An 18,823-nucleotide genomic window follows, 5' to 3' on the forward strand; every position below is an offset into this window, starting at 1 on the left:
ATGTTCACCTTCCTAGACATGGACGGAGGGGGGAGGACCTTGGACTTTCCACAGGGCAGGGAACCCTGACTGCTCTTTGGATTGGAGAGGGAGGGGGAGAGGGGTGGGGGAGGGGGAGGGAAATGGGAGGCTGGGAGGAGGCGGAAACTTTTTTTTTCTCAATAATAAAAAAAACCAAATCTCACAGTATTACTAAGGCAACAAGCAGTCCTCTTCCATCAGCCTTGAGAATGTGGATTACAGGAATATGCCACCATACCTGGCTTATTATATTTCCTTTAATTATCACAGCATCCTAATTTCCCTGTTTTTAATTTTAGAAAAAAATCAGATAAAGCAACTTATAACTCATCTTGTTGGCAAATGAAGCTAAGTGGTATCCAAATCCACTCAAAATAAAAGAAAGAGGAAGGTGACTGGAGAGCTGCCACACACAAAAACTGCACTAGAACAGCTACTTTACTCATCCCCGAAACAACCAAAGTGCTCGGTAAAATTACTGTCCATTTGTCTGAATATAAAGCAAACTGCTATCACCCTTATACTCAAACTCCCTGAAATCAGCAGAGTTCGTTCTTTCATTGCCTTCTCATCTCATTTCCCATGCTGCATACTCAGAACCAAAGTGTAAAAACTTCAAGTATTTTTTGTGGTAGGCTATTGTCTTTTATTTCTAAGATACCCAAGACATTAGATCCTATCCCCTTATTCAATAAGCCTGTCTTATGTCAGATTGTTTTAGTTAAGATTTAATCTGGAGGCAAACAGTGACTTCACAATGCCACACACCATAGTATTACAGAGCTACTGGCTCAAACCTGCATGCAAGTGGAATCAATTTTTGTTTTTTTAAGATAGGGTTGCTCTGTGTAGCTTTGGGGTCTGTCCTGGAACTAGCTCTGTAGACCAGGCTGGCCTCAAACTCAGAGATCCGCCTGCCTCTGCCTCCTGAGTGCTGGGATTAAAGGCACACACCACCACTGTCCAGCTATGGAATTAATTTTTAGTTAACTAGACTTTACCTTCTCTGATTGTGTTCTTCATAACAAATGGTGGGAACACGCAGGACTAGGGGGTCAACATTTTAAGCGGTCAAAAAGAAGCTGTACTTACATAATCTCAGCGCTGTCCTCACAGAAGTCAATGTGCAATGTCACAGGCTTGGTACAATAAAGTCTGAACTTTTTTGCTCTATAAGGAAGCTGCATAAAGGATTCTACTGCAACTCGGATGCTTAAAAGTAAAATACAAATAATTCTATTATAAGTAAAAATCACACATAATTCATTTAGTACATACTTACATAATATACTTCATATAGGAAACAATTCTTCCTTTTTCTTGTATAGTTACAACAATCCTTAGAGACACCTAACCAAGGGGCCTTAAGCTGTTCCCTAAGGAGCAGGAGTTTTTAATATGTCTAAATATTATACATAAATAATCTGTTATTAAAATTCCATGGTACAGGAGTTTAGACAAAAAAAAAATATGTCCAGTGAGGCTACAAATGGTGAGAAATACTGAACAACAACTGAACCTGGGAAGAACTTTATATAAAATTTTATTTTTATTCTTTTATACAAGGTCTCACATAGTTCAGACAGGCCTGCTTCCATATCTAAGTGCTAGGATTACAGGCACGTGTCACCGTCACCATGCCTGGCTGTTTCAGATTTTAAAACACCAATTAAGGCAGGTGGGGTGCCTCAGAGGGTCAACACACCTGCCGCCAAGCCTGAGACACCCACATGGTCTCAGAAGGGAAGGAGAGCACTGACTCCTCAAGCAGTCCTCTAGCCTCCCTGTGTGTGCTGTGGCTTAACTGTCAACCCAACACACACGCCATCTCAGACTCACACAAAAGTTTCTGTAAACAGACACTGATGCCACTAGAGCTGGAGGACTGGGATTTGATAAGCTGTAAAGTCAGTTACTCCATTTTTCTTCAAACTAGCAGTCACATTACCCGACATTTCAAATGTCAGCTGGCTCTCTTTCTGTCCCCACCATCCATTCCCTTCATAGACAGACACACAGCCTTGTTATCTAGGGAGATGATAAAATGGTGGCTTTACTGAATGACATGGCTCTTTCATCATGTAATTCTCTTGTCCTAAATAAAAACCAAACAAAACCATCGAAGTTGTAAAGCTGTGGACAAAGCTGCTTTCTTCCTGTGCTCTGTAAACCCTCATGTCCCATTTGTCGCATGCCACTGATGTAACTCTAGCCTCCTTTGTTAAGAGCCTTATTCATGGGAAGAGGGCCCTTATATTTACTTAACTGACCACCTTTACTCTGGGATGGAAACTGGAAAAGTTGGCACAAATACAAAGACTGGCCTATTAGTTTCAGTAAACTATAACAATCGGTCCCAGACTTGGAGCAGCCTGCCCAGTAGATCGTTGGCTCCTGTGTCGTACCCTAAGAGATGGTCATGCCCTCCCTGTGTTATGCAGGCTAACTGCAAATGTATGCATGCATACTCTGTCCTGTGTACCCTTACATTGGTCTACATCCTTCTCTTCTATGAGACAAAAAGTTTTTACCTGTTGGCAGCTTCATTCTTGAGTCATCTCTCTCCCTCTAAGAGCTCCTGTGTCCATGAGCAAGCTAAGGGAACAGACTAGATAGGAGTTGGCAGAGGCACCAAGAGATTGCCTTATGCTTTCAGAACAGACGCCTCCTAAAAGCCCCATTCTAACCACCTGTGCTTCCAAGTCTCTCCTTCCTTTAAAAACTGACACTGACTTTGATGGAGAGATGGCTTAGCAGTTAAGAGCATGTGCTGCTACGGCAGAGGTGCTGAATTTGGTTCTGTCACACACATTAGGTTGCTCACAACTGCCCAGAACTCCAGCTCCAAGGATCCAATGGTCTTCTGGTGCACACACACACACAGACATACACAACACACATGTACTCATAATTGAAACACATCTTTAAAATTCTTTAAAGAATTCAATGTATTTTCTTTGCTGACATTTTCCTTTAAGACTGCTGTCTCCTTAAGGTAGATGAGGCAAGATTAACACATATGTACTTTTTGGATTTTACTGGAATGCACTTGGCAAAATCCACAAGGAAACACTCTGCCAGGTAATGGTCTGCGGAAGAGACGATTGACTTAATCACAGCCCTGCACCAGCACTTCAGCTCCTGACAGTATACCACACACACCTGCAAAACGAAAGCAAATCTCAGTCACATATGAGACATCAAAACGTCCCTTAGAGCATTACAGGAGAGAGCTGTGGGGTCTCCATCTGTCAGCAAAGAATTCGGGAAATGTTTTCTTACTACAGTACTTCCTTTTCCTAACAGTTTCTGTGGCTCAGTTAACTGTGGTCTGATAATGAAAGTTCCAGAAGTAAACAATTCATAATTTTAATTATCCTCTGCACCAAGTACCATAAGGAAATTTTATATCATCTTGCACCATTGAGCCTAGAACATGAAGTGCTCACTTGCCCAGAACATACTATGTAAACAGTACCGGGCTCTCTCTTTTTTGGGGAAGGGGGGTTGAGACAGGGTTTCTCAGTAGTTTTGGAGCCTATCTTGGAACTCCCTCTGTAGACCATGCTGGCCTCTAACTCACAGATCCGCCTGCCTCTGCTTCCCGAGTGCTGGGATCAAAGGTGTGTGCCACAGTACTGGCCTCTTAATCACTTAGAAGTCGTCCTGTCTTGGACATCAGGCCAGCTGTCATAAGACTGAAGCACTTGGTTCAAATACCCTTCATATCACCTAAAAATAGCCTTAGAGTGGATTTTTATTATAGTATATTGTCATGATGTTAGCTTATTATTGTTACCAATAATTCCTAGACCTAACTCGTAAGTTAAACTCTGCAGTAACTCAAGCTCTCCACTGGGGTCTTAGCAGGGTAGCTCATTGACCAGGCTGTCTGTACAACATGCAAGTTAAAATGCATTGTTTTTTCTTCTTCAGTCAGGGAACAAAGCCTACAAATGGCTCTCGGAAACTTCAACCCCAGGTTCCTTTTCCTCGTGGCCTCACACACTGTAATGTCTGATTTTTGTCTGGCATAAATAGTCCCTAGATCTACAACCATATGAACTTTGTCTTTTGGTGTTTGTTTGGTCAATGTACATTGCCTACCATATACTGAGTCTTCAAAAACTACTTTCTGAATGCCTGCAGCTGCTCTTAAAGGAATCACCGTGATAAAGTGACAGCCCCTATCATCCTTACTGGACCACAGGTCCCCACCAGGCCACAGGCTACTTGACTGGCAGCCCACAGCCAGACAAACCATGTGCTAACCACAGGCTTTCACAAAGCCACCCTGCAAACTGAAGTTTGAAAACAGTACAGCCATTCCACAAGAACTTTATACAGTTCAAACATCTGTGGCTGGAGAGAAATTCTGACAAAGAATGAAGGGCATTTCTATTGAATGTCAAAATCAAAGGCACAGTTAACTCCCACAGCCAGGGGATTTTGAAACTATTATTCTACAGCAATCTACCAAGAATAACACTGACCACAAATAATGAACAGGTTGTAGTTCAGTAATATATCTATATGCAGAAACCCAGCTTCCATCCCTGTTATCCAAAACACACACCTTTATGGTGGTAACAACCTCCCTATAAAAACATGCCTTCTAGCCAGGCGATGGTGGCGCACACCTTTAATCCCAGCACTCGGGAGGCAGAGGCAGGCGGATCTCTGTGAGTTCGAGACCAGCCTGGTCTACAGAGCTAGTTCCAGGACAGGCTCCAAAACCACAGAGAAACCCTGACTCAAAAAAAAAAAAAAAAAAAAAAAAAAAAAAAGCCTTCTTCATGCCTCTTCTAGAGAAACACATGAGGCAGCCTGGAGTTGGGCTCCTATTCCTATTTCGTGGATGTGAAATGCCCAGGATCCTGCAAAATTACCATGGTCTTGGGCCATACACAAGCTGTACTCTTGTCTGCTGCCTGCTGCCCTATCTTCTGTCAGCCCACATGCAGAGACGCAGCTTTAACAGAAGCACGTCCCTTCTGGGGGAAGCAGAACCATGTCCCTGGATCAAGGGACATCTAATAGACGCATTTTATTTTAAAGAAGGGAAAGCACTAAGAAGGCAGAGATCAAAATGGTACTGTAAAGTACATAGATTCATCCCCAGCACAAAACTAAAGTTAAGTAAATATAGAGAAGACTCAGTACCAAAAGGGGGTGGTAACTGGCACCACTCATCAAGATGAAAATTTTTAAGAATAAGAATCATTCTTAAGGGTGTCCTGCATTCAACTCCCAACAACCACATGGTGACTCACAACCATCTATAATGGGATCTGGTGCCCTCTTCTGGCATAAAGTTATACATGCAGATACAGCACTCATACTTTTTTTTTTTAAATCATTAAGTGTTTACACTACAAATTGTTTATTTTCTCTTCTGCTGTTGAGGCAGAGTCTCTCTAGCCATGGCTCTCTGCCCTTGAACTCTGAGAGCCTCTGCCTCCCTGCTCCCCTAAGTGCTGGGATTAAAGGTGTGTGCTAACACACCCAGTTAACTATTTCATATTAGTTAATAAAAAAGGAAAAGTTCTACTTTTGGCTTTATGAAGCCTAACTCAGAATGCAAAGGGAATGAGAAAAATCTTATGTCAAACGCGAATGAAAAAGCTGGCGTAGGCAGTAATGGCTGCTACTGGTGAGAGCTGGGCAAGTGAAACTCTGATGGCAGACCAGGCTGACACAATATCCATCCACGGCATTTTACACCTCCCAAGTCAGTCTCATGTCCCAAATTAATACAACAGGAAGTGCAAAATATAAATGCTATTGAAGGAAAGAGATCAAATCTATCCAAAACATTTAACTCCGCTATCGGCCCGCACCAAACATAAAGGACAAAAGGGGAAGTTAAACACAAACGCACATGCGGGCAAACACCTCTTAAGACCAACTGATCTAGCTTCATTTCTGAAGTTAGCATTTAGTGTTACATGAAAAATAAGACATCATGTTACTAATGATAAAGGGGGGGGGACACAAATGTTTTCTAGTTTTTTCTCAAAACAAGATTATAAATATTTTCCTATCATGTATTATAAAAGTCCACTTTCCTGAAAAAGGCCCGACGAGAGGGCCAGACTGTGTACAATGGAGTTTATGTTGTATGAACACAGAGGGACCACAACATGGAACAAGTAGAATGAAGAAACTCAAGTTGCCCAAAGTCTAGGTAACAAAAAAATAAGGAAAGAGAAGAGAAAAAGAAGCACCAACACTAACTAAAATCCCATGTCCTGTATGCTGAGTATGTGTATATGCTGTATATGTGGGTCTAGAACACTCTGGTGTCCAGTCCTAGGAAGACAGCCTGTGCTGTCTCAGACCACGTGCTTCTAAAGTCAGTCAGGGAGACAGCTCTGCTAGTCAAGTCCCTGCTGCCAAGGCCAATGGAGTTGATCCCGGGGCTCACACAGCAGGACAGCCTGGCCTAGCCATCCTCTTCCAGATTAGGTTCTACCTTGCACAAAACAAACTAGTACCACATGACAATACGAGGTGCTAAGTAGTTCACCAGCTAGGTACAGAACACTATGCATTTTGAATGCTGTTTTAAACACTAAGATCAAGGCACATACATGTAGGTCTTGGCAACAGTAAGAAAGCACATACCTGCCCTTCTTCCAGCATTAACGGCTTTATTTCTATGTCTTGAGACATGCTGCTATAGAAGTCATTCATGGCATTGTTCAGTTTTTGATAGTCGACTTCTTGTTCTAAAAACTGACGACATCCTTTTATAATTACCCAAAAGCAACCTGGATCTTCAATCTGTAGTATTTTAAGAAGACAAAATAATGTATGATTTAGAAGTAGAGCCATGTGATACAAACCCTTAAATTACAGTAACTGTGTCTAACCTTAAGTGGTCTAACAAATTCTGGGCAAGCACCTTTGTCTTAAATGGTTAGTCTGAAGCTGGTGTGATGGCACATCTATGTAAGTTTGATGCCAATCTGGTCTAAGCAGTAAGTTTCAGAAAAACCAGAGCCATATAATGAGACCTTGTCAATATATATATATATATATACACACAAAACCAAAAAAGGTCAGATTGAAGATAAAATCCCCAAACCCCAAACACAAACAAGCACAGGCAAGCAATTCTTAATTATGTGTACAATTAAAAAAGCAAATAGGCTCCAAAACCACAGAGAAACCCTGTCTCGAAAAACCAAAAAAAAAAAAAAAACAAAAACAAAAAAAACAAAAACCAAATAGGATACTGAGCATGGGAACACACATGTATGTATAATAGTAGGACTTAGGAGACTGAGGTAGGGGGATCACAAGTTTGAAACCAATCTAGACTATGAATCTAACACCTTTTTCAATCACTACCCCCCAAAAAGGCAAACAGCCGCCCTTATTCTAATATTTCAAAAATATACATGATATACATAAGCAAGCTATTGACAATATTTATAACCTCTTTTTAAGAAAGGAAAAACCTGCTGGGAGGTGGTGGTAGCACACTTTAACCCCAGCATTCAGGAGACAGAGGCAGACAGATCAGTGAGTTTGAGACCAGCCTAGTCTACAGAATGAGTTCTAGGACAGCCAGGGCCATGTAGACATCCTGTCTCAAAAAACATGCAACACATACTGGCTTTGTGGGAGCCTAGGCAGTTTGGATGCTCACCTTACTAGACCTGGAAGGAGGTGGGTGGTCCTTGGACTTCCCACAGGGCAGGGAACCCTGACTGCTCTTCGGGCTGACGAGGGAAGGGGACTTGATTAGGGGAGGGGGAGGGAAATAGGAGGCGGTGGCGGGGAGGAGGCAGAAATCTTTAATAAATAAATAAATAAAATGCAACAACAACCAAAAAAATAAAAATAAACAATAACAACAAAAAAGACCATAAGTGTGGGGAGCCAAGGAAGCTGAGTGAGTGTGTAAGGAGCAGAGAAAGTCCTATGTGAATGTGTATGGCTGACATGGGCACAGGCATGCCAAGGACACCAGTGCCTCAGAGTCTTGAGAATCAGCAAAGCCTTCCCCCCGTTGGACTGTGGATGGTGGCAGTGCGTATAAAAACTAGCAACTACAGCTTCTCCTCCTTCATGACTGCAACTCATTATGGCTCTGATACAAAGACTCCTTTGAGACTAGCTAACCCCTCATGGACCTGCTGTACTTAATGAACTCACTGCATACTTGGCGATGCTCCTTCAGAGTGCACACAACCCACCATATCCCAGTCTTTACATTCATGTGTCTTTATCCATCCTTTCCTCATTCCCTCGTCACCGCAGTCATGCTAAGTCCAAAGTCACATACGATGCACTGCATGTGAACATTTATTATTTATTCAACAGGGAAATAGGGGCTGGAGATGTAGCCCAGTTGGTAACACACTTGCCTAGCATGCATGTCATTTTCGTTTCATCTCCAGCATGTCATAAAATGGGATGTGTTGGCATACACCTGTAATCCCAGCACTCAGGAGAACAGGGGTTAAACATCATCTGTACCTACAACACAGTGAGTTCAAGGGCTAGTCTGAGCTACGATTCCATATCTTGAAAGTGGGCTAGAGGGAGAGTGGAGAGGGACGAGGAATGCTGAGTGGGAGCAAGCACCTAACTAACATGGGCAAGGCCCTGGTCCCCAGTCTTAACATGACGCCCCGCCCCACTCAAGAAAAGCTGGGGAAGGATAATATAAATCAAACAAATATAAATTATTACTTGGGGAAAGGAAGAGTAGAGTAGAAGATTAAAGTCAGAGCTATCTAAATATGCCTTGTTATATATTATTATTTTTAAAAACCAGGCCAGTGAGATGGCTCTGCCATAAAGGTGCCTGCTGTCAAGGTTGAAGACCTAAATTGTTTGATCCCTGGAACTCAAAAAGTAGGAGAAAACTTTTGTTAAGTTGTCCTCTGACCTCCATATGCCTGCTGTGGCACACATATGCAAAAAATAAATTAAAATGGAATTAAAAGACCTACAAGAGGCCGGAGAGAAAGCAGCAGCTGAGATCACTTGCTCCACTTCCAGAGGACCTGAGTTCATTCCCAGACCCCAAGCCAGGAAGTTCAAAACCACCTGTAACTCGTTACAGGTGATCTGATGCCATCTTCCATCTTCCAAGGACACCATCATACATGGCATACACCCAGATACATATTGTCTTAGTGTTCTATTGCTGTGAAGAGACACCATGAGCACAGCCAACTCTTGGAAAGGAAAACATTTAATTTGGCTGGCTTACAGTTCAGTGGTTTGTTTAGACCACTATCATCAGACCAGGGCAGGAAGATGATGGCACACAGGCAGACACGGTGTTAGAGAAGGAGCTGAGAGTTCTATATCTTGAGCCACAGGAAGCAGGAAGAGAGTCACTGGACCTGGCTTGGGTTTTCGAAAACTTCAAAGTCCATCCCCAGTGACACACTTCCTCCGATACCTCCTAATCTTTTCAAATAATGCCTAGTGACGAAGCATTCAAATCTATGAGCCTATGAAAGCCATCCTTATTCAAACAACCATTCATACAAACGAAAATTAAAAACTGCACGAAGTATCATTTTTAGAGATAAGCTAGAAACTGGAAAAAGTTATAATCACAACTAAAAACACCGATTAAACCACCACTGATTTTTCAAATGCATGTCCCACCTTTGTCTACTGAGAGGGGCTAGAAGAAACAAGACACCACAACTCTGAATCTTTACACACCAGAGAGCATAGATATAAGTTTTAGTTGTTTCTACTCTTCTGAACATTTTATTTTTTGGTTTTCCAAAACAGGGTTTCTCTGTGGCTTTGGCATCTGTCCTGGAACTTACTTAGTAGACCAGGCTGGCCTCAAACTCAGATCCGCATGTCTCTGCCTCCTAAGTGCTAGGATTAAAAGTGTGCACCGTCACTAGCACTAAGCTGATCGTTTTCCTTTTTTATTGTTTTTATTGAGCTATACATTTTTTTCCACGCTCACCCTTCCTTCCTTCTCCCCTTCTACCTTCTCCCATGACCCCCAAGCTCCCAATTTACTCAGAGATCTTGTCTTTACCTTCCTATGTAGATCTATGTATGTCTCTCTCAGGGTCCTCTTTGTTGTCTAGTTTCTCTGGGATTGTGTGCTGTAGGCTGATTTTTCTTTGCTTTAAGTCTAAAAGCCACTTATGTGTAAATACATATGATATTTGTCTTTCTTGGTCTGGTTAACCTCACTCAATATGTTTTTCTAGATTCATCCACTTGCCTGCAAATTTCAAAATGTCATTTTTTACTGCTGTGTAGTATTCCAATGTGTAAACGTACCACATTTTCTTTATGCATTCTTCAGTAAAGGGGCATCTAGGTTGTTACCAGGTTCTGGCTATGACAAATAATGCTGCTATGAACATAGTTGAGCACATGTCCTTGTGATACAATTGAGTATTTTTTGGATATATACCCAAGAGCAGTATTGCTGGGTATTGAGGTAGGTTGTTTCCTAATTCTCTGAGAAATCACCATACTGATTTCCAATGCAGCTGTACAAGTTTGCATTCCCACCAGCAATGGAGGATTGTTCCCCTTACCCCACACCCTCTCCAGCATAAGCTGTCATTATTGTTTTTTATCTTGGCCCTTCTGACAGGTGTAAGATGGAATCTCAGAGCTGTTTTGGTTTGCATTTCTTTGATGGCTAAGGATGTTGAGCATTTCTTTGTGTGTCTTTCAGCCCTTTGAGATTCGTCTTTTGAGACTTTTCTGTTTAAGTCTGGACCCCATTCTTTTTATTGGATTATTTGTTCTTTTGCTATCAAGTTCCTTGAGTTTTTTGTATATTTTGGAGATCAGTCCTATGTCCGATGTGGGGTTGTTGAAGGATTTATTTTAAGACTAGATTTCACTATGCATCTTGGCTGGCCTGGAGCTGGCCACGTGGAATAGGCTGGCCCCTACCTCACAAAGATCTACCTGCCTCTATATCCACCTGAGTGCTGGGATTAAAGGTGTGTACCACCATAGTTGGCTGTTTGAGGTTTTTATAAAACTGGGGGTGAATACAGCAATCATTTTGATTTGGGTATTTGCAGATTAGTCTATAGTTATATAATTAATATTAAAACTGTCACCTTCATGCTTACTATAATAAGGAAAGGACAAAACAAAATCCAGTAAAGTCATGTATTAGGCATATAAAGAATGAAACTATAATACATGGTCAAGAAAAAGTCACTAGACGGCGACCCCAGGGCTGGGGATGCGGCTCAGTGGCAGGCACTTGCCTAACCCCTCAAGGTCCAGAGCTCTGTTCCTAGAAAGAACAGAGGGAGGACACCCCGCCACCTAGATATTTATTGACAAGGACTTAAAAGTAGCTTACAAGTCTGCTCAAGAACTTAAGGACCAGACAATAGCTAGTGTCTAAAGAAGCTTAGTTATGAAATGGGACTTGTTGTGTTTTGGTTTTTGAGACAGGATCTCACTTAGCCCAAGCTAGCCTCAAACTAGCTACAGCAGAGTGATCTCCATCTCCTAAGTGCGAGGCTTACAAGAGTGCCAGGGCATCAGGCTGTATTTACCAATGGGATCTATGTTAAAGGACAGGAAGTAAGATACAGGAAATAAAAATCTAATAGTGGTATTGGCTGGAGTCTGCTGTAAGACAAGACTACCAAAAAACTAAAAATAAATAAACTTGCCAGTTTCTATAAAGTATGACTGTCTACATAGAAAATCCTAAGGATTCTATAAAAACTATATTACAACTACTATGGAAACAATAAAACAATGATGAAAGAGACAAGACACGAAAACACAGGGAGAGCCAGAACACGTCTTTAGTCCCAGCACTCTGAGGGAGACATCTTAACTTGAAGGCCAGCCTGCTCTACAGAGTGAGTTCTTGGCAAGCCAGGGGTACAGAGTGAAAAAATCCTTAAAAAATCAGGGCTGCGGTGCACGCCTTTAATCCCAGCACTCGGGAGGCAGAGGCAGGAGGATCTCTGTGAGGCCAGCCTGGTCTACAAGAGCAAGTTCAAGGACAGGCTCCAAAGTTACAGAGAAGTTCCGACTCAGAAAAAAAAAAATCGGGACTAGAGAGATGGCTCAGTGTTTAAGAGCATTGGTTGCTCTTCCAGAGGATTGGGGTCCAATTCCCAGCACCCTTATGGCAATCTTACAACTGTCTGTAACACCAGTTCCAGGGAATCAGACACCCTCACATAGACAACATACATGCAGGCAAAACACCAATGTACATAAAATAAAAATAATTTAAAAAATCATGGAAACACATCCACACTTGTCGATTGGAAGATTTAACATTGATATAAATTAATTAAAATGTTAATATTGACTAGAGATTCAATTCTTATTATGAAATCGTAATGGCTTTTTATTTATTTCCTTTTTTTTTTTTTACAAAATTTTAAGGGATCCTAAGTAGCCAACAAACCTCTAAAAACAACAAAACTAAAGTGCTGGGGACGTAGCTCAACTAGTAGAATGCTTGCCTACCTACGTATGAAGCCCTAGGTTCAATCCCCAGCACTACGTGAGACTGAACGTGGTAGTGCATGCCTGTAGTCGCAGCACGCATGGGGTGGTGGGCAGGATTAGGCTACTGAAGGGGGTAGAAGCCAGTCCCAGCTGGAGGCATTGTATCAAAGCCAAACTAGCTAGAAGGACTCACACCTGGTTCAAAGTTTACTACAAAACTACAATAATCAAAACAGTGTGGTGCTGTTACAATTATAGACATACAGACCAGAAGGATAAAAAACCCAGGATGAACTCCTGTACAATGTGGTCCAATAATAGTTGACAAAAGGTACCCAAATTTCTATGGGGAAATGACAGTCTTTCCAAAAATGTTATTGGGAAACTGAATATTTCATGCCAATCAAAAAATTAGCTCAAGGGACAGGCAGGAAGGTTCAGTAGATATAGGCACTTGCTGGGGAAGCCTGGCACCTGAGTTCAATCTCTGAAACCCATGTAAACATGGAAGAAGAGAATTAGCTCTACAAGTTTGTCACATACACCATGGCATGTGCCTCCTCATAATGAACACAAATGCACACACACAATAAAAAATGTAAAAAAAGAAAGAAAACTCAAAATGTTATCAAAGGCCTAGCTATGAGATGTATGACTATAAACTCTTAGATGGAAACAATACAAAAGTTTCACGTTATATTTGGCCACTTGGATATGAAACAGCAACAAAAGGAAATAACTGATCGAAATTGTATTTCTGCCTCCAGGAAGTCCATCAATAAATAGTCCATATGTCTTAGTTTCCTTTCTGTGGCTGTGATAAATGGTCCTGACCTAAAACAATGGAGGGGAGGAAAGGGCTTCTTCTGCGGTTCATTATGCAGGAAGTGAAGAGAGGGCAGGAACTCAGGAGCTGGATCATCGCATCCAGTCAAGAGCAGAGTGAAAACATGGGACTAGGTCCTTGCTTACTTCTGCTCAGCTAACTTTCTTGATCATACAATCCAGATGCCAGGTCCAGCGAATGCAGAGGCCCACAGTGGGCTGGGGCTTCCCGCATCCATCAGCAATCAAAACAATCCCACTCACGTGTCCATAGGCCAACCTGACCTCGGTAACTCCTCATTGAGACCCTCTCCTCAGATGATTCTAGGCTGTGTCAATTATAAGTAACCAGCACACCATAAAATGGGAGAAAAAAAATTGTAAATCACTTAGCAGGAAAGGAATTGACCTTCAGAGTGGAAAGAGGGCTTCTAAGACTCAATGTCCATACCATAAGATTGAACCACTTTAAAAAAAAAAAAAAAAAAGACTGAGGACCTGAAACGGCCTTTTTCTACTGAACCCAGTAAGGCAGCCGATTCATCCTGTGAAAAGATGCCTGAGGGGCTGCAGACATGGCTCTGTGGTTAAAAGTGTAGTTGGTTGTTTGCTCTTGCAGAGAACCCAGATTCAATTCTCGGCAGTTCCCCGCACCCACATCGGGTGACTCATGGCTGCCTGGAACTCCAGCTTTGAAGGTGCCTACACTCAATGTGTACACATCCAGACACATAGTAAAAAACAGATTTTTAAAGATGACTGGGGCTGGTAGTGCACGACTTTGATCTGAGTACTGGAGGGGCAAACACAGGTGGATCCAAGTTCAAGGCCATCTTGGCCTATGTAGGGGGTATCCAGCAAACCAGGGCTACAGATTAAGACCCTAAACCAAATTAATAAAAATAAGCAAGGCCGGTAAGATGGTCCAATAAAAGGCACCTTTGACTACCCGAGTTCAGCCCTTGGGTCACTTGTCCTTTGACCTTTAAATGTGAACCAGGGCACAATTGCACACACACCCACAAAGGCAACAACCACAAATGTTAGAATACGTGAATATACCTTGGTTACACGGTCAAGACTTATATGATAAATTTCGTTGTAACAGAGCAGACCACCAGTGAATATTTAATTTGGGGGAGGTAGTGTCTATGTGATAGGTTCTCAGTATGTAGCCCAGGCTGGCCTGGAACCTCCTGAGATTTTCCTGCACGCTCCACCAGTTCCTATACTGGCTATTAGCATTTGCCGCTACACCTGCAACCTACATTACCAGGGGGTGCAACTGCGTCACTTGCTTATCTGAAAGTGAGCCTCGGGCACCTGGGCTGGGGGGGGAGGGGAGGTAAGATGTCAGCCACACGTGGAGAAGCGCCTCGAGGAAGGCGGCGGGTGCTCCTCACCTTTAGCACCAGGACCTCCAGCATCCCGCCGACGCCTCCTCGTCCTTCTTTTGCAGAGTCGCTTACACCAACCACACAGGCTGGCAAGGCGGTTCTTTGAGGGGAACAGCTCACCAAGGACAACAGGCACACTTCAACGTGGCCTGGGGCCCTCGGCACCCGAGTCCTCGCGAAGCCCACGCAGGCACCTTTAACGGCCCGTGCTGCTCACCCTGCGCCTGCGCACAGGCCTCGAGAAGGCTAGAAAGCACCTGCGCGCCAACGGCCTGGATAACGGCCTGTCTGCCTACAGCGCCGCCCTGAGGAGGGGCGGTGAACTGCAAAGTCCCTCTGCTCCCGTTCCCTGCCCCCAGGAGGGAGTGGCTGCATGCTAGACAAGTCTTTAGCAGTACGGCCTGCCAGGAAGGCCTGGGCTCCACTCCACTTGGGACAGCTTCTATCCTCCATCACAGCGCTTCTGTTGGATCTCTCCTATGTCAATGCCTGATTTGGGCTTGCAGCCATGGCGGACTTTTCTAATCAGTCACTCAGGTCTTGTGGCTTCCTGGCATCCTTTCCACCTGACCACATTCCAGAAAAGGCCCCACCACCTGAGCCGGGTTCTGCCCACACCTGTCTTTCACTGCTGTGGTAACACGGGGCTTCTTTAAACTCCCAATTTCTCATCTCATTTTAGAATGGGTAGATACAGCGTTCTTTGAGTTCATGTGTAAAACCAAGGTGGATGGCTACTGAGGGATGACACAAGGCTTTCGTCTGCCATCTGCAAGTACAGGCACACAGGAACAAATACGCCAGGCACGGTGGCTTACAACTGTAATCCCAGCAGCAGAAGAATGAGGCCGGATTGCGGTCAGCTGGACTGAGGTCAGCTGGACTGGAATAAGAAGAACCTGATTCTCAAGACAAAACGACAGCCTACAGAATGGGAAAAGAGCTTCACTAACCCCACATCAGACAGAGGGCTGATTTCCAAAATATACAAAGAACTCAAGAAATTGGACACCAAAAGATCACATAATCCAATAAAAAAAATGGAGTACAGACCTAAACAGAGAACTCTCAACAAAGGAATCTAAAATGGCTGAAAGACACTTAAGGAAATGTTCAACATCCTTAGTCATCAGAGAAATGCAAATCAAAACAACTCTGAGATTCCATCTTACACCTGTAAGAATGGCCAAGATCAAAAACACTAATGACAACTTATGCTGGAGAGGTTGTGGGGAAAAGAGAACACTTCTGCATTGCTGGTGGGAGTGCAAGCTGGAACAACCTCTTTGCATGTCAGTGTGGCATTTTCTCAGAAAATTAGGAAACAACCTTCCTTAAGACCCAGTAATATAGCCGGGCGGTGGTGGCGCATGCCTTTAATCCCAGCACTCGGGAGGTAGAGGCAGGCAGATCTCTGTGAGTTCGAGGCCAGCCTGGTCTACAAGAGTTAGTTCCAGGACAGGCTCCAAAGCTACAAAGAAACCCTGTCTCGAAAAACAAAACAAAACAAAACAAAAAGACCCAGTAATACCACTTTTGGGTATATATTCAAAGGATGCTCAATCATGCCACAAGGACATGTGCTCAACCTATGTTCATAGCAGCTTTGTTTGTCATAGCCAGAACCTGGAAACAACCTAAATGCCCTTTGATCGAAGAATGGATAAGGAAAATGTGGTATATTTACACAGTGGAGTACTACACAGCAGAAAAAAATGATGACAGCTTGAATTTTGCAGGAAAAATAGATGGCGCTATAAAACATTATTTTGAGTGAGGTAACCCAGACACAGAAAAACAATTATCACATGTACTCACTCATTGGTGGTTTTTAAACATAAATCAAAGAAAGCCAGCCTACAAACCACAATCCCAGACAACTTAGACAACAATGCGGACACTAAGAGAGACATACATAGATCTAATCTACATGGGAAGTAGAAAGTAGAAAAAGACAAGATCTCCTGAGTAAATTGGGAGCATTGGGGACCTTGGGGGAGGATTGAAGGGAGGAGGGGAGAGACAGGGAGGGGAGCAGAGAAAAATGTAGAGCTCAATAAATATCAACAAAAAATGTATTTAAAAAAAAAGAACCTGATGCCACAAAAAAGTAACACACATGGTTTGCTGTAGCGCCAGCTCTACTGCAATGCCGAGTTGCGAGCGAGGAGCTGAGGATTTTGAGAAGCACCACACAGCGGGTCATTTGTGCTAAGAGAATGCCATTTATTGAAGGGTGAACGTGGTCTATACATACGGGCTTGCAGCACTGTGGAAAAACCCAGGGTTTGGAAGTTCATGATATTGAAGGGCCGAATCAGTAAACAACTAAGCAGAACAAGGAGCTTGGGTTAGGCCAGGAGGTGCAAGATCTGTAGCACCAGGCCTGTTAGATTTTACTCCTGGTCTGGTAATTTAACTCTTGTGGGGCACTCTCCTGTACACTGCAGTCTATTCTACTGTACCTGCACTTTCTATCCACTAGGTGGCGATATCACCCTCTCCTCGGTGGTGACAACTGAAAACCTTTCCAGACTTGAACAAGCTAAGAACCTGTGGAACAAGCTTAGAACGTGTGGAACAAGCCTAGAATCGATGCGCTTCTCACTTATTCCTCTAACAGTGGTTAAGCAACACAGAGAATGGGCTGGGGAGATGGTTTGACCATTACGAATATTTACCGCTCTTGAAGAGAACCTGGGTTTGTGTCCCCACACCAGAGGACTTGGGTTTGGCGGCCTGCACCAGTAACTCCAGTTCCAGGGGATCCAATGCTCTCTTCTGGCCTCCATGTGATAATTATGCAGACAGACACATATGTGCACACGCGTGCGTGCACACACACATCCTTAGGAACAAAACACTTTATTTTAAAAAGCTTCATTTATTATTGCCTTTACTGTGTTAGCAGGAAAATCAAGACATTTTTGTAAAAATTTAAATCCACCACGACATACAACACAAAGATCTACAAACAGAATTAGTGTCCTGCCAGGTGTGGTGCACACACCTTTACTCATAACACTCAGGAGGCTAAAGTGGGCATTATCTCTGGTCAGTTTGAAGCCATCTGGTCTACACAGTGGGTTCCAGGACAGCCAGGGTTTTGTAGAGACCCTGTCTTTAAAAAACAAAGCAAAGCAAAAACAACAACAAAACAGATTGTGCCTTAACTATCATTTCTCACCTTTAGTCAGTAAAGATCATTCGTCTTTAACAAAGTCAAAAAGAAATCACCCACATCAAGCACACATTAAAACCCCGGTGAAATTAGCATTCTCTCTCCAACCTCTTGCAGTCGTTATCCACTTCCTAAGTGCACAAAGGCTGGTGAGCCTTTACACTTTTTACGGTGTGTGTCTGTGTGTGCACGATGTGTGCGAAGGCACACACGCCATGGCACGTGTGTGGAGGTAGGGGACAACTTGGAAAAGTAGGTCCGCTCTTCACACCTTTACTTGGGTTCTGGGGACCAAAAGCAGGTCACTGGGCATGCGCAGTCAGTGCCTTGACCTGCTGAGCTATCGTCTCAGCCTGTGTTCTGTAACGGTTCCTAAGTCTTTAAAACTTGGGAGACATGGGACCAGGAAGATGGCCTGGCAAGTGTGGGCCCTGAGCTCGATCGGCCAGACCCACACGCAGCGGGAAAGAAGAAAGGCTCTTGTAAGTTGTTCTCTGCCCTCCAGGGCATGCCACTGTTCCGTGGCACACACTCATGTGTGTGCACCAGCATAGAACGAAGTTTAATAAAAAAATAAAATTTAGATGTCAAAATGAATGCTTCTTGGTTTTGAGAGAAATACTGTATGGGTTTTTCTTTGTTTTGTTTTGTTTTGTTTTTTAGAGACAGGGTTTCTCTATAACAGTCCTGGAACTCGCTTGTTAGACCAGGCTGGCCTCGAACTCACAGAGATCCATCTGCCTCTGCCTCCCCAGGGCTGGGGTTAAAGGTGCAGGCCATGGATGTTAATTATCAAGTTAAGTGCGTGGCAAGGGCATGACTCACTCTTGAAGGATGCCTCAACCACTGTTTCTTTGCATTACTGCCTTCCTTGCTATGATCAAGTGCCTCACAGAGACAATTTAGAGAGCAGGGTTTATTTCAGCTGGTGTCATGGCGCTGA

The 18,823-nt window shown here is 43.3% G+C and overlaps 1 protein-coding gene across 5 annotated transcripts in view; it reads right to left on the reverse strand.

Annotated features, from left to right (window-relative positions):
* The window catches only part of Tdrd12 (tudor domain containing 12), a 60,179-nt gene extending 45,276 nt beyond the window's left edge, over positions 1–14,903 (reverse strand). For all 5 annotated transcript variants that reach the window (XR_007589048.1, XM_050124524.1, XM_050124525.1 and 2 more), the window contains exons 1-4: positions 14,706–14,903; positions 6,649–6,807; positions 3,047–3,183; positions 1,114–1,233 (exon numbers count right to left, since the gene is read on the reverse strand). Coding sequence is in view for 4 of the 5 variants with exons in the window: in XM_050124524.1 (XP_049980481.1) it covers positions 1,114–1,233; positions 3,047–3,183; positions 6,649–6,807; positions 14,706–14,729 (440 nt within the window). In the remaining variant the exon portion in view is untranslated. The remainder of the gene's footprint in view (positions 1–1,113; positions 1,234–3,046; positions 3,184–6,648; positions 6,808–14,705) is intronic.
* Between the last annotated feature and the right edge of the window lie 3,920 nt (positions 14,904–18,823).

The sequence above is a fragment of the Alexandromys fortis genome, unplaced genomic scaffold (genome assembly GCF_014885135.2).
Source record: "Alexandromys fortis isolate MF-2015 unplaced genomic scaffold, M_Fortis_MF-2015_v1.1 scaffold_198, whole genome shotgun sequence".
In the NCBI taxonomy this organism is placed as follows: domain Eukaryota; kingdom Metazoa; phylum Chordata; class Mammalia; order Rodentia; family Cricetidae; genus Alexandromys; species Alexandromys fortis.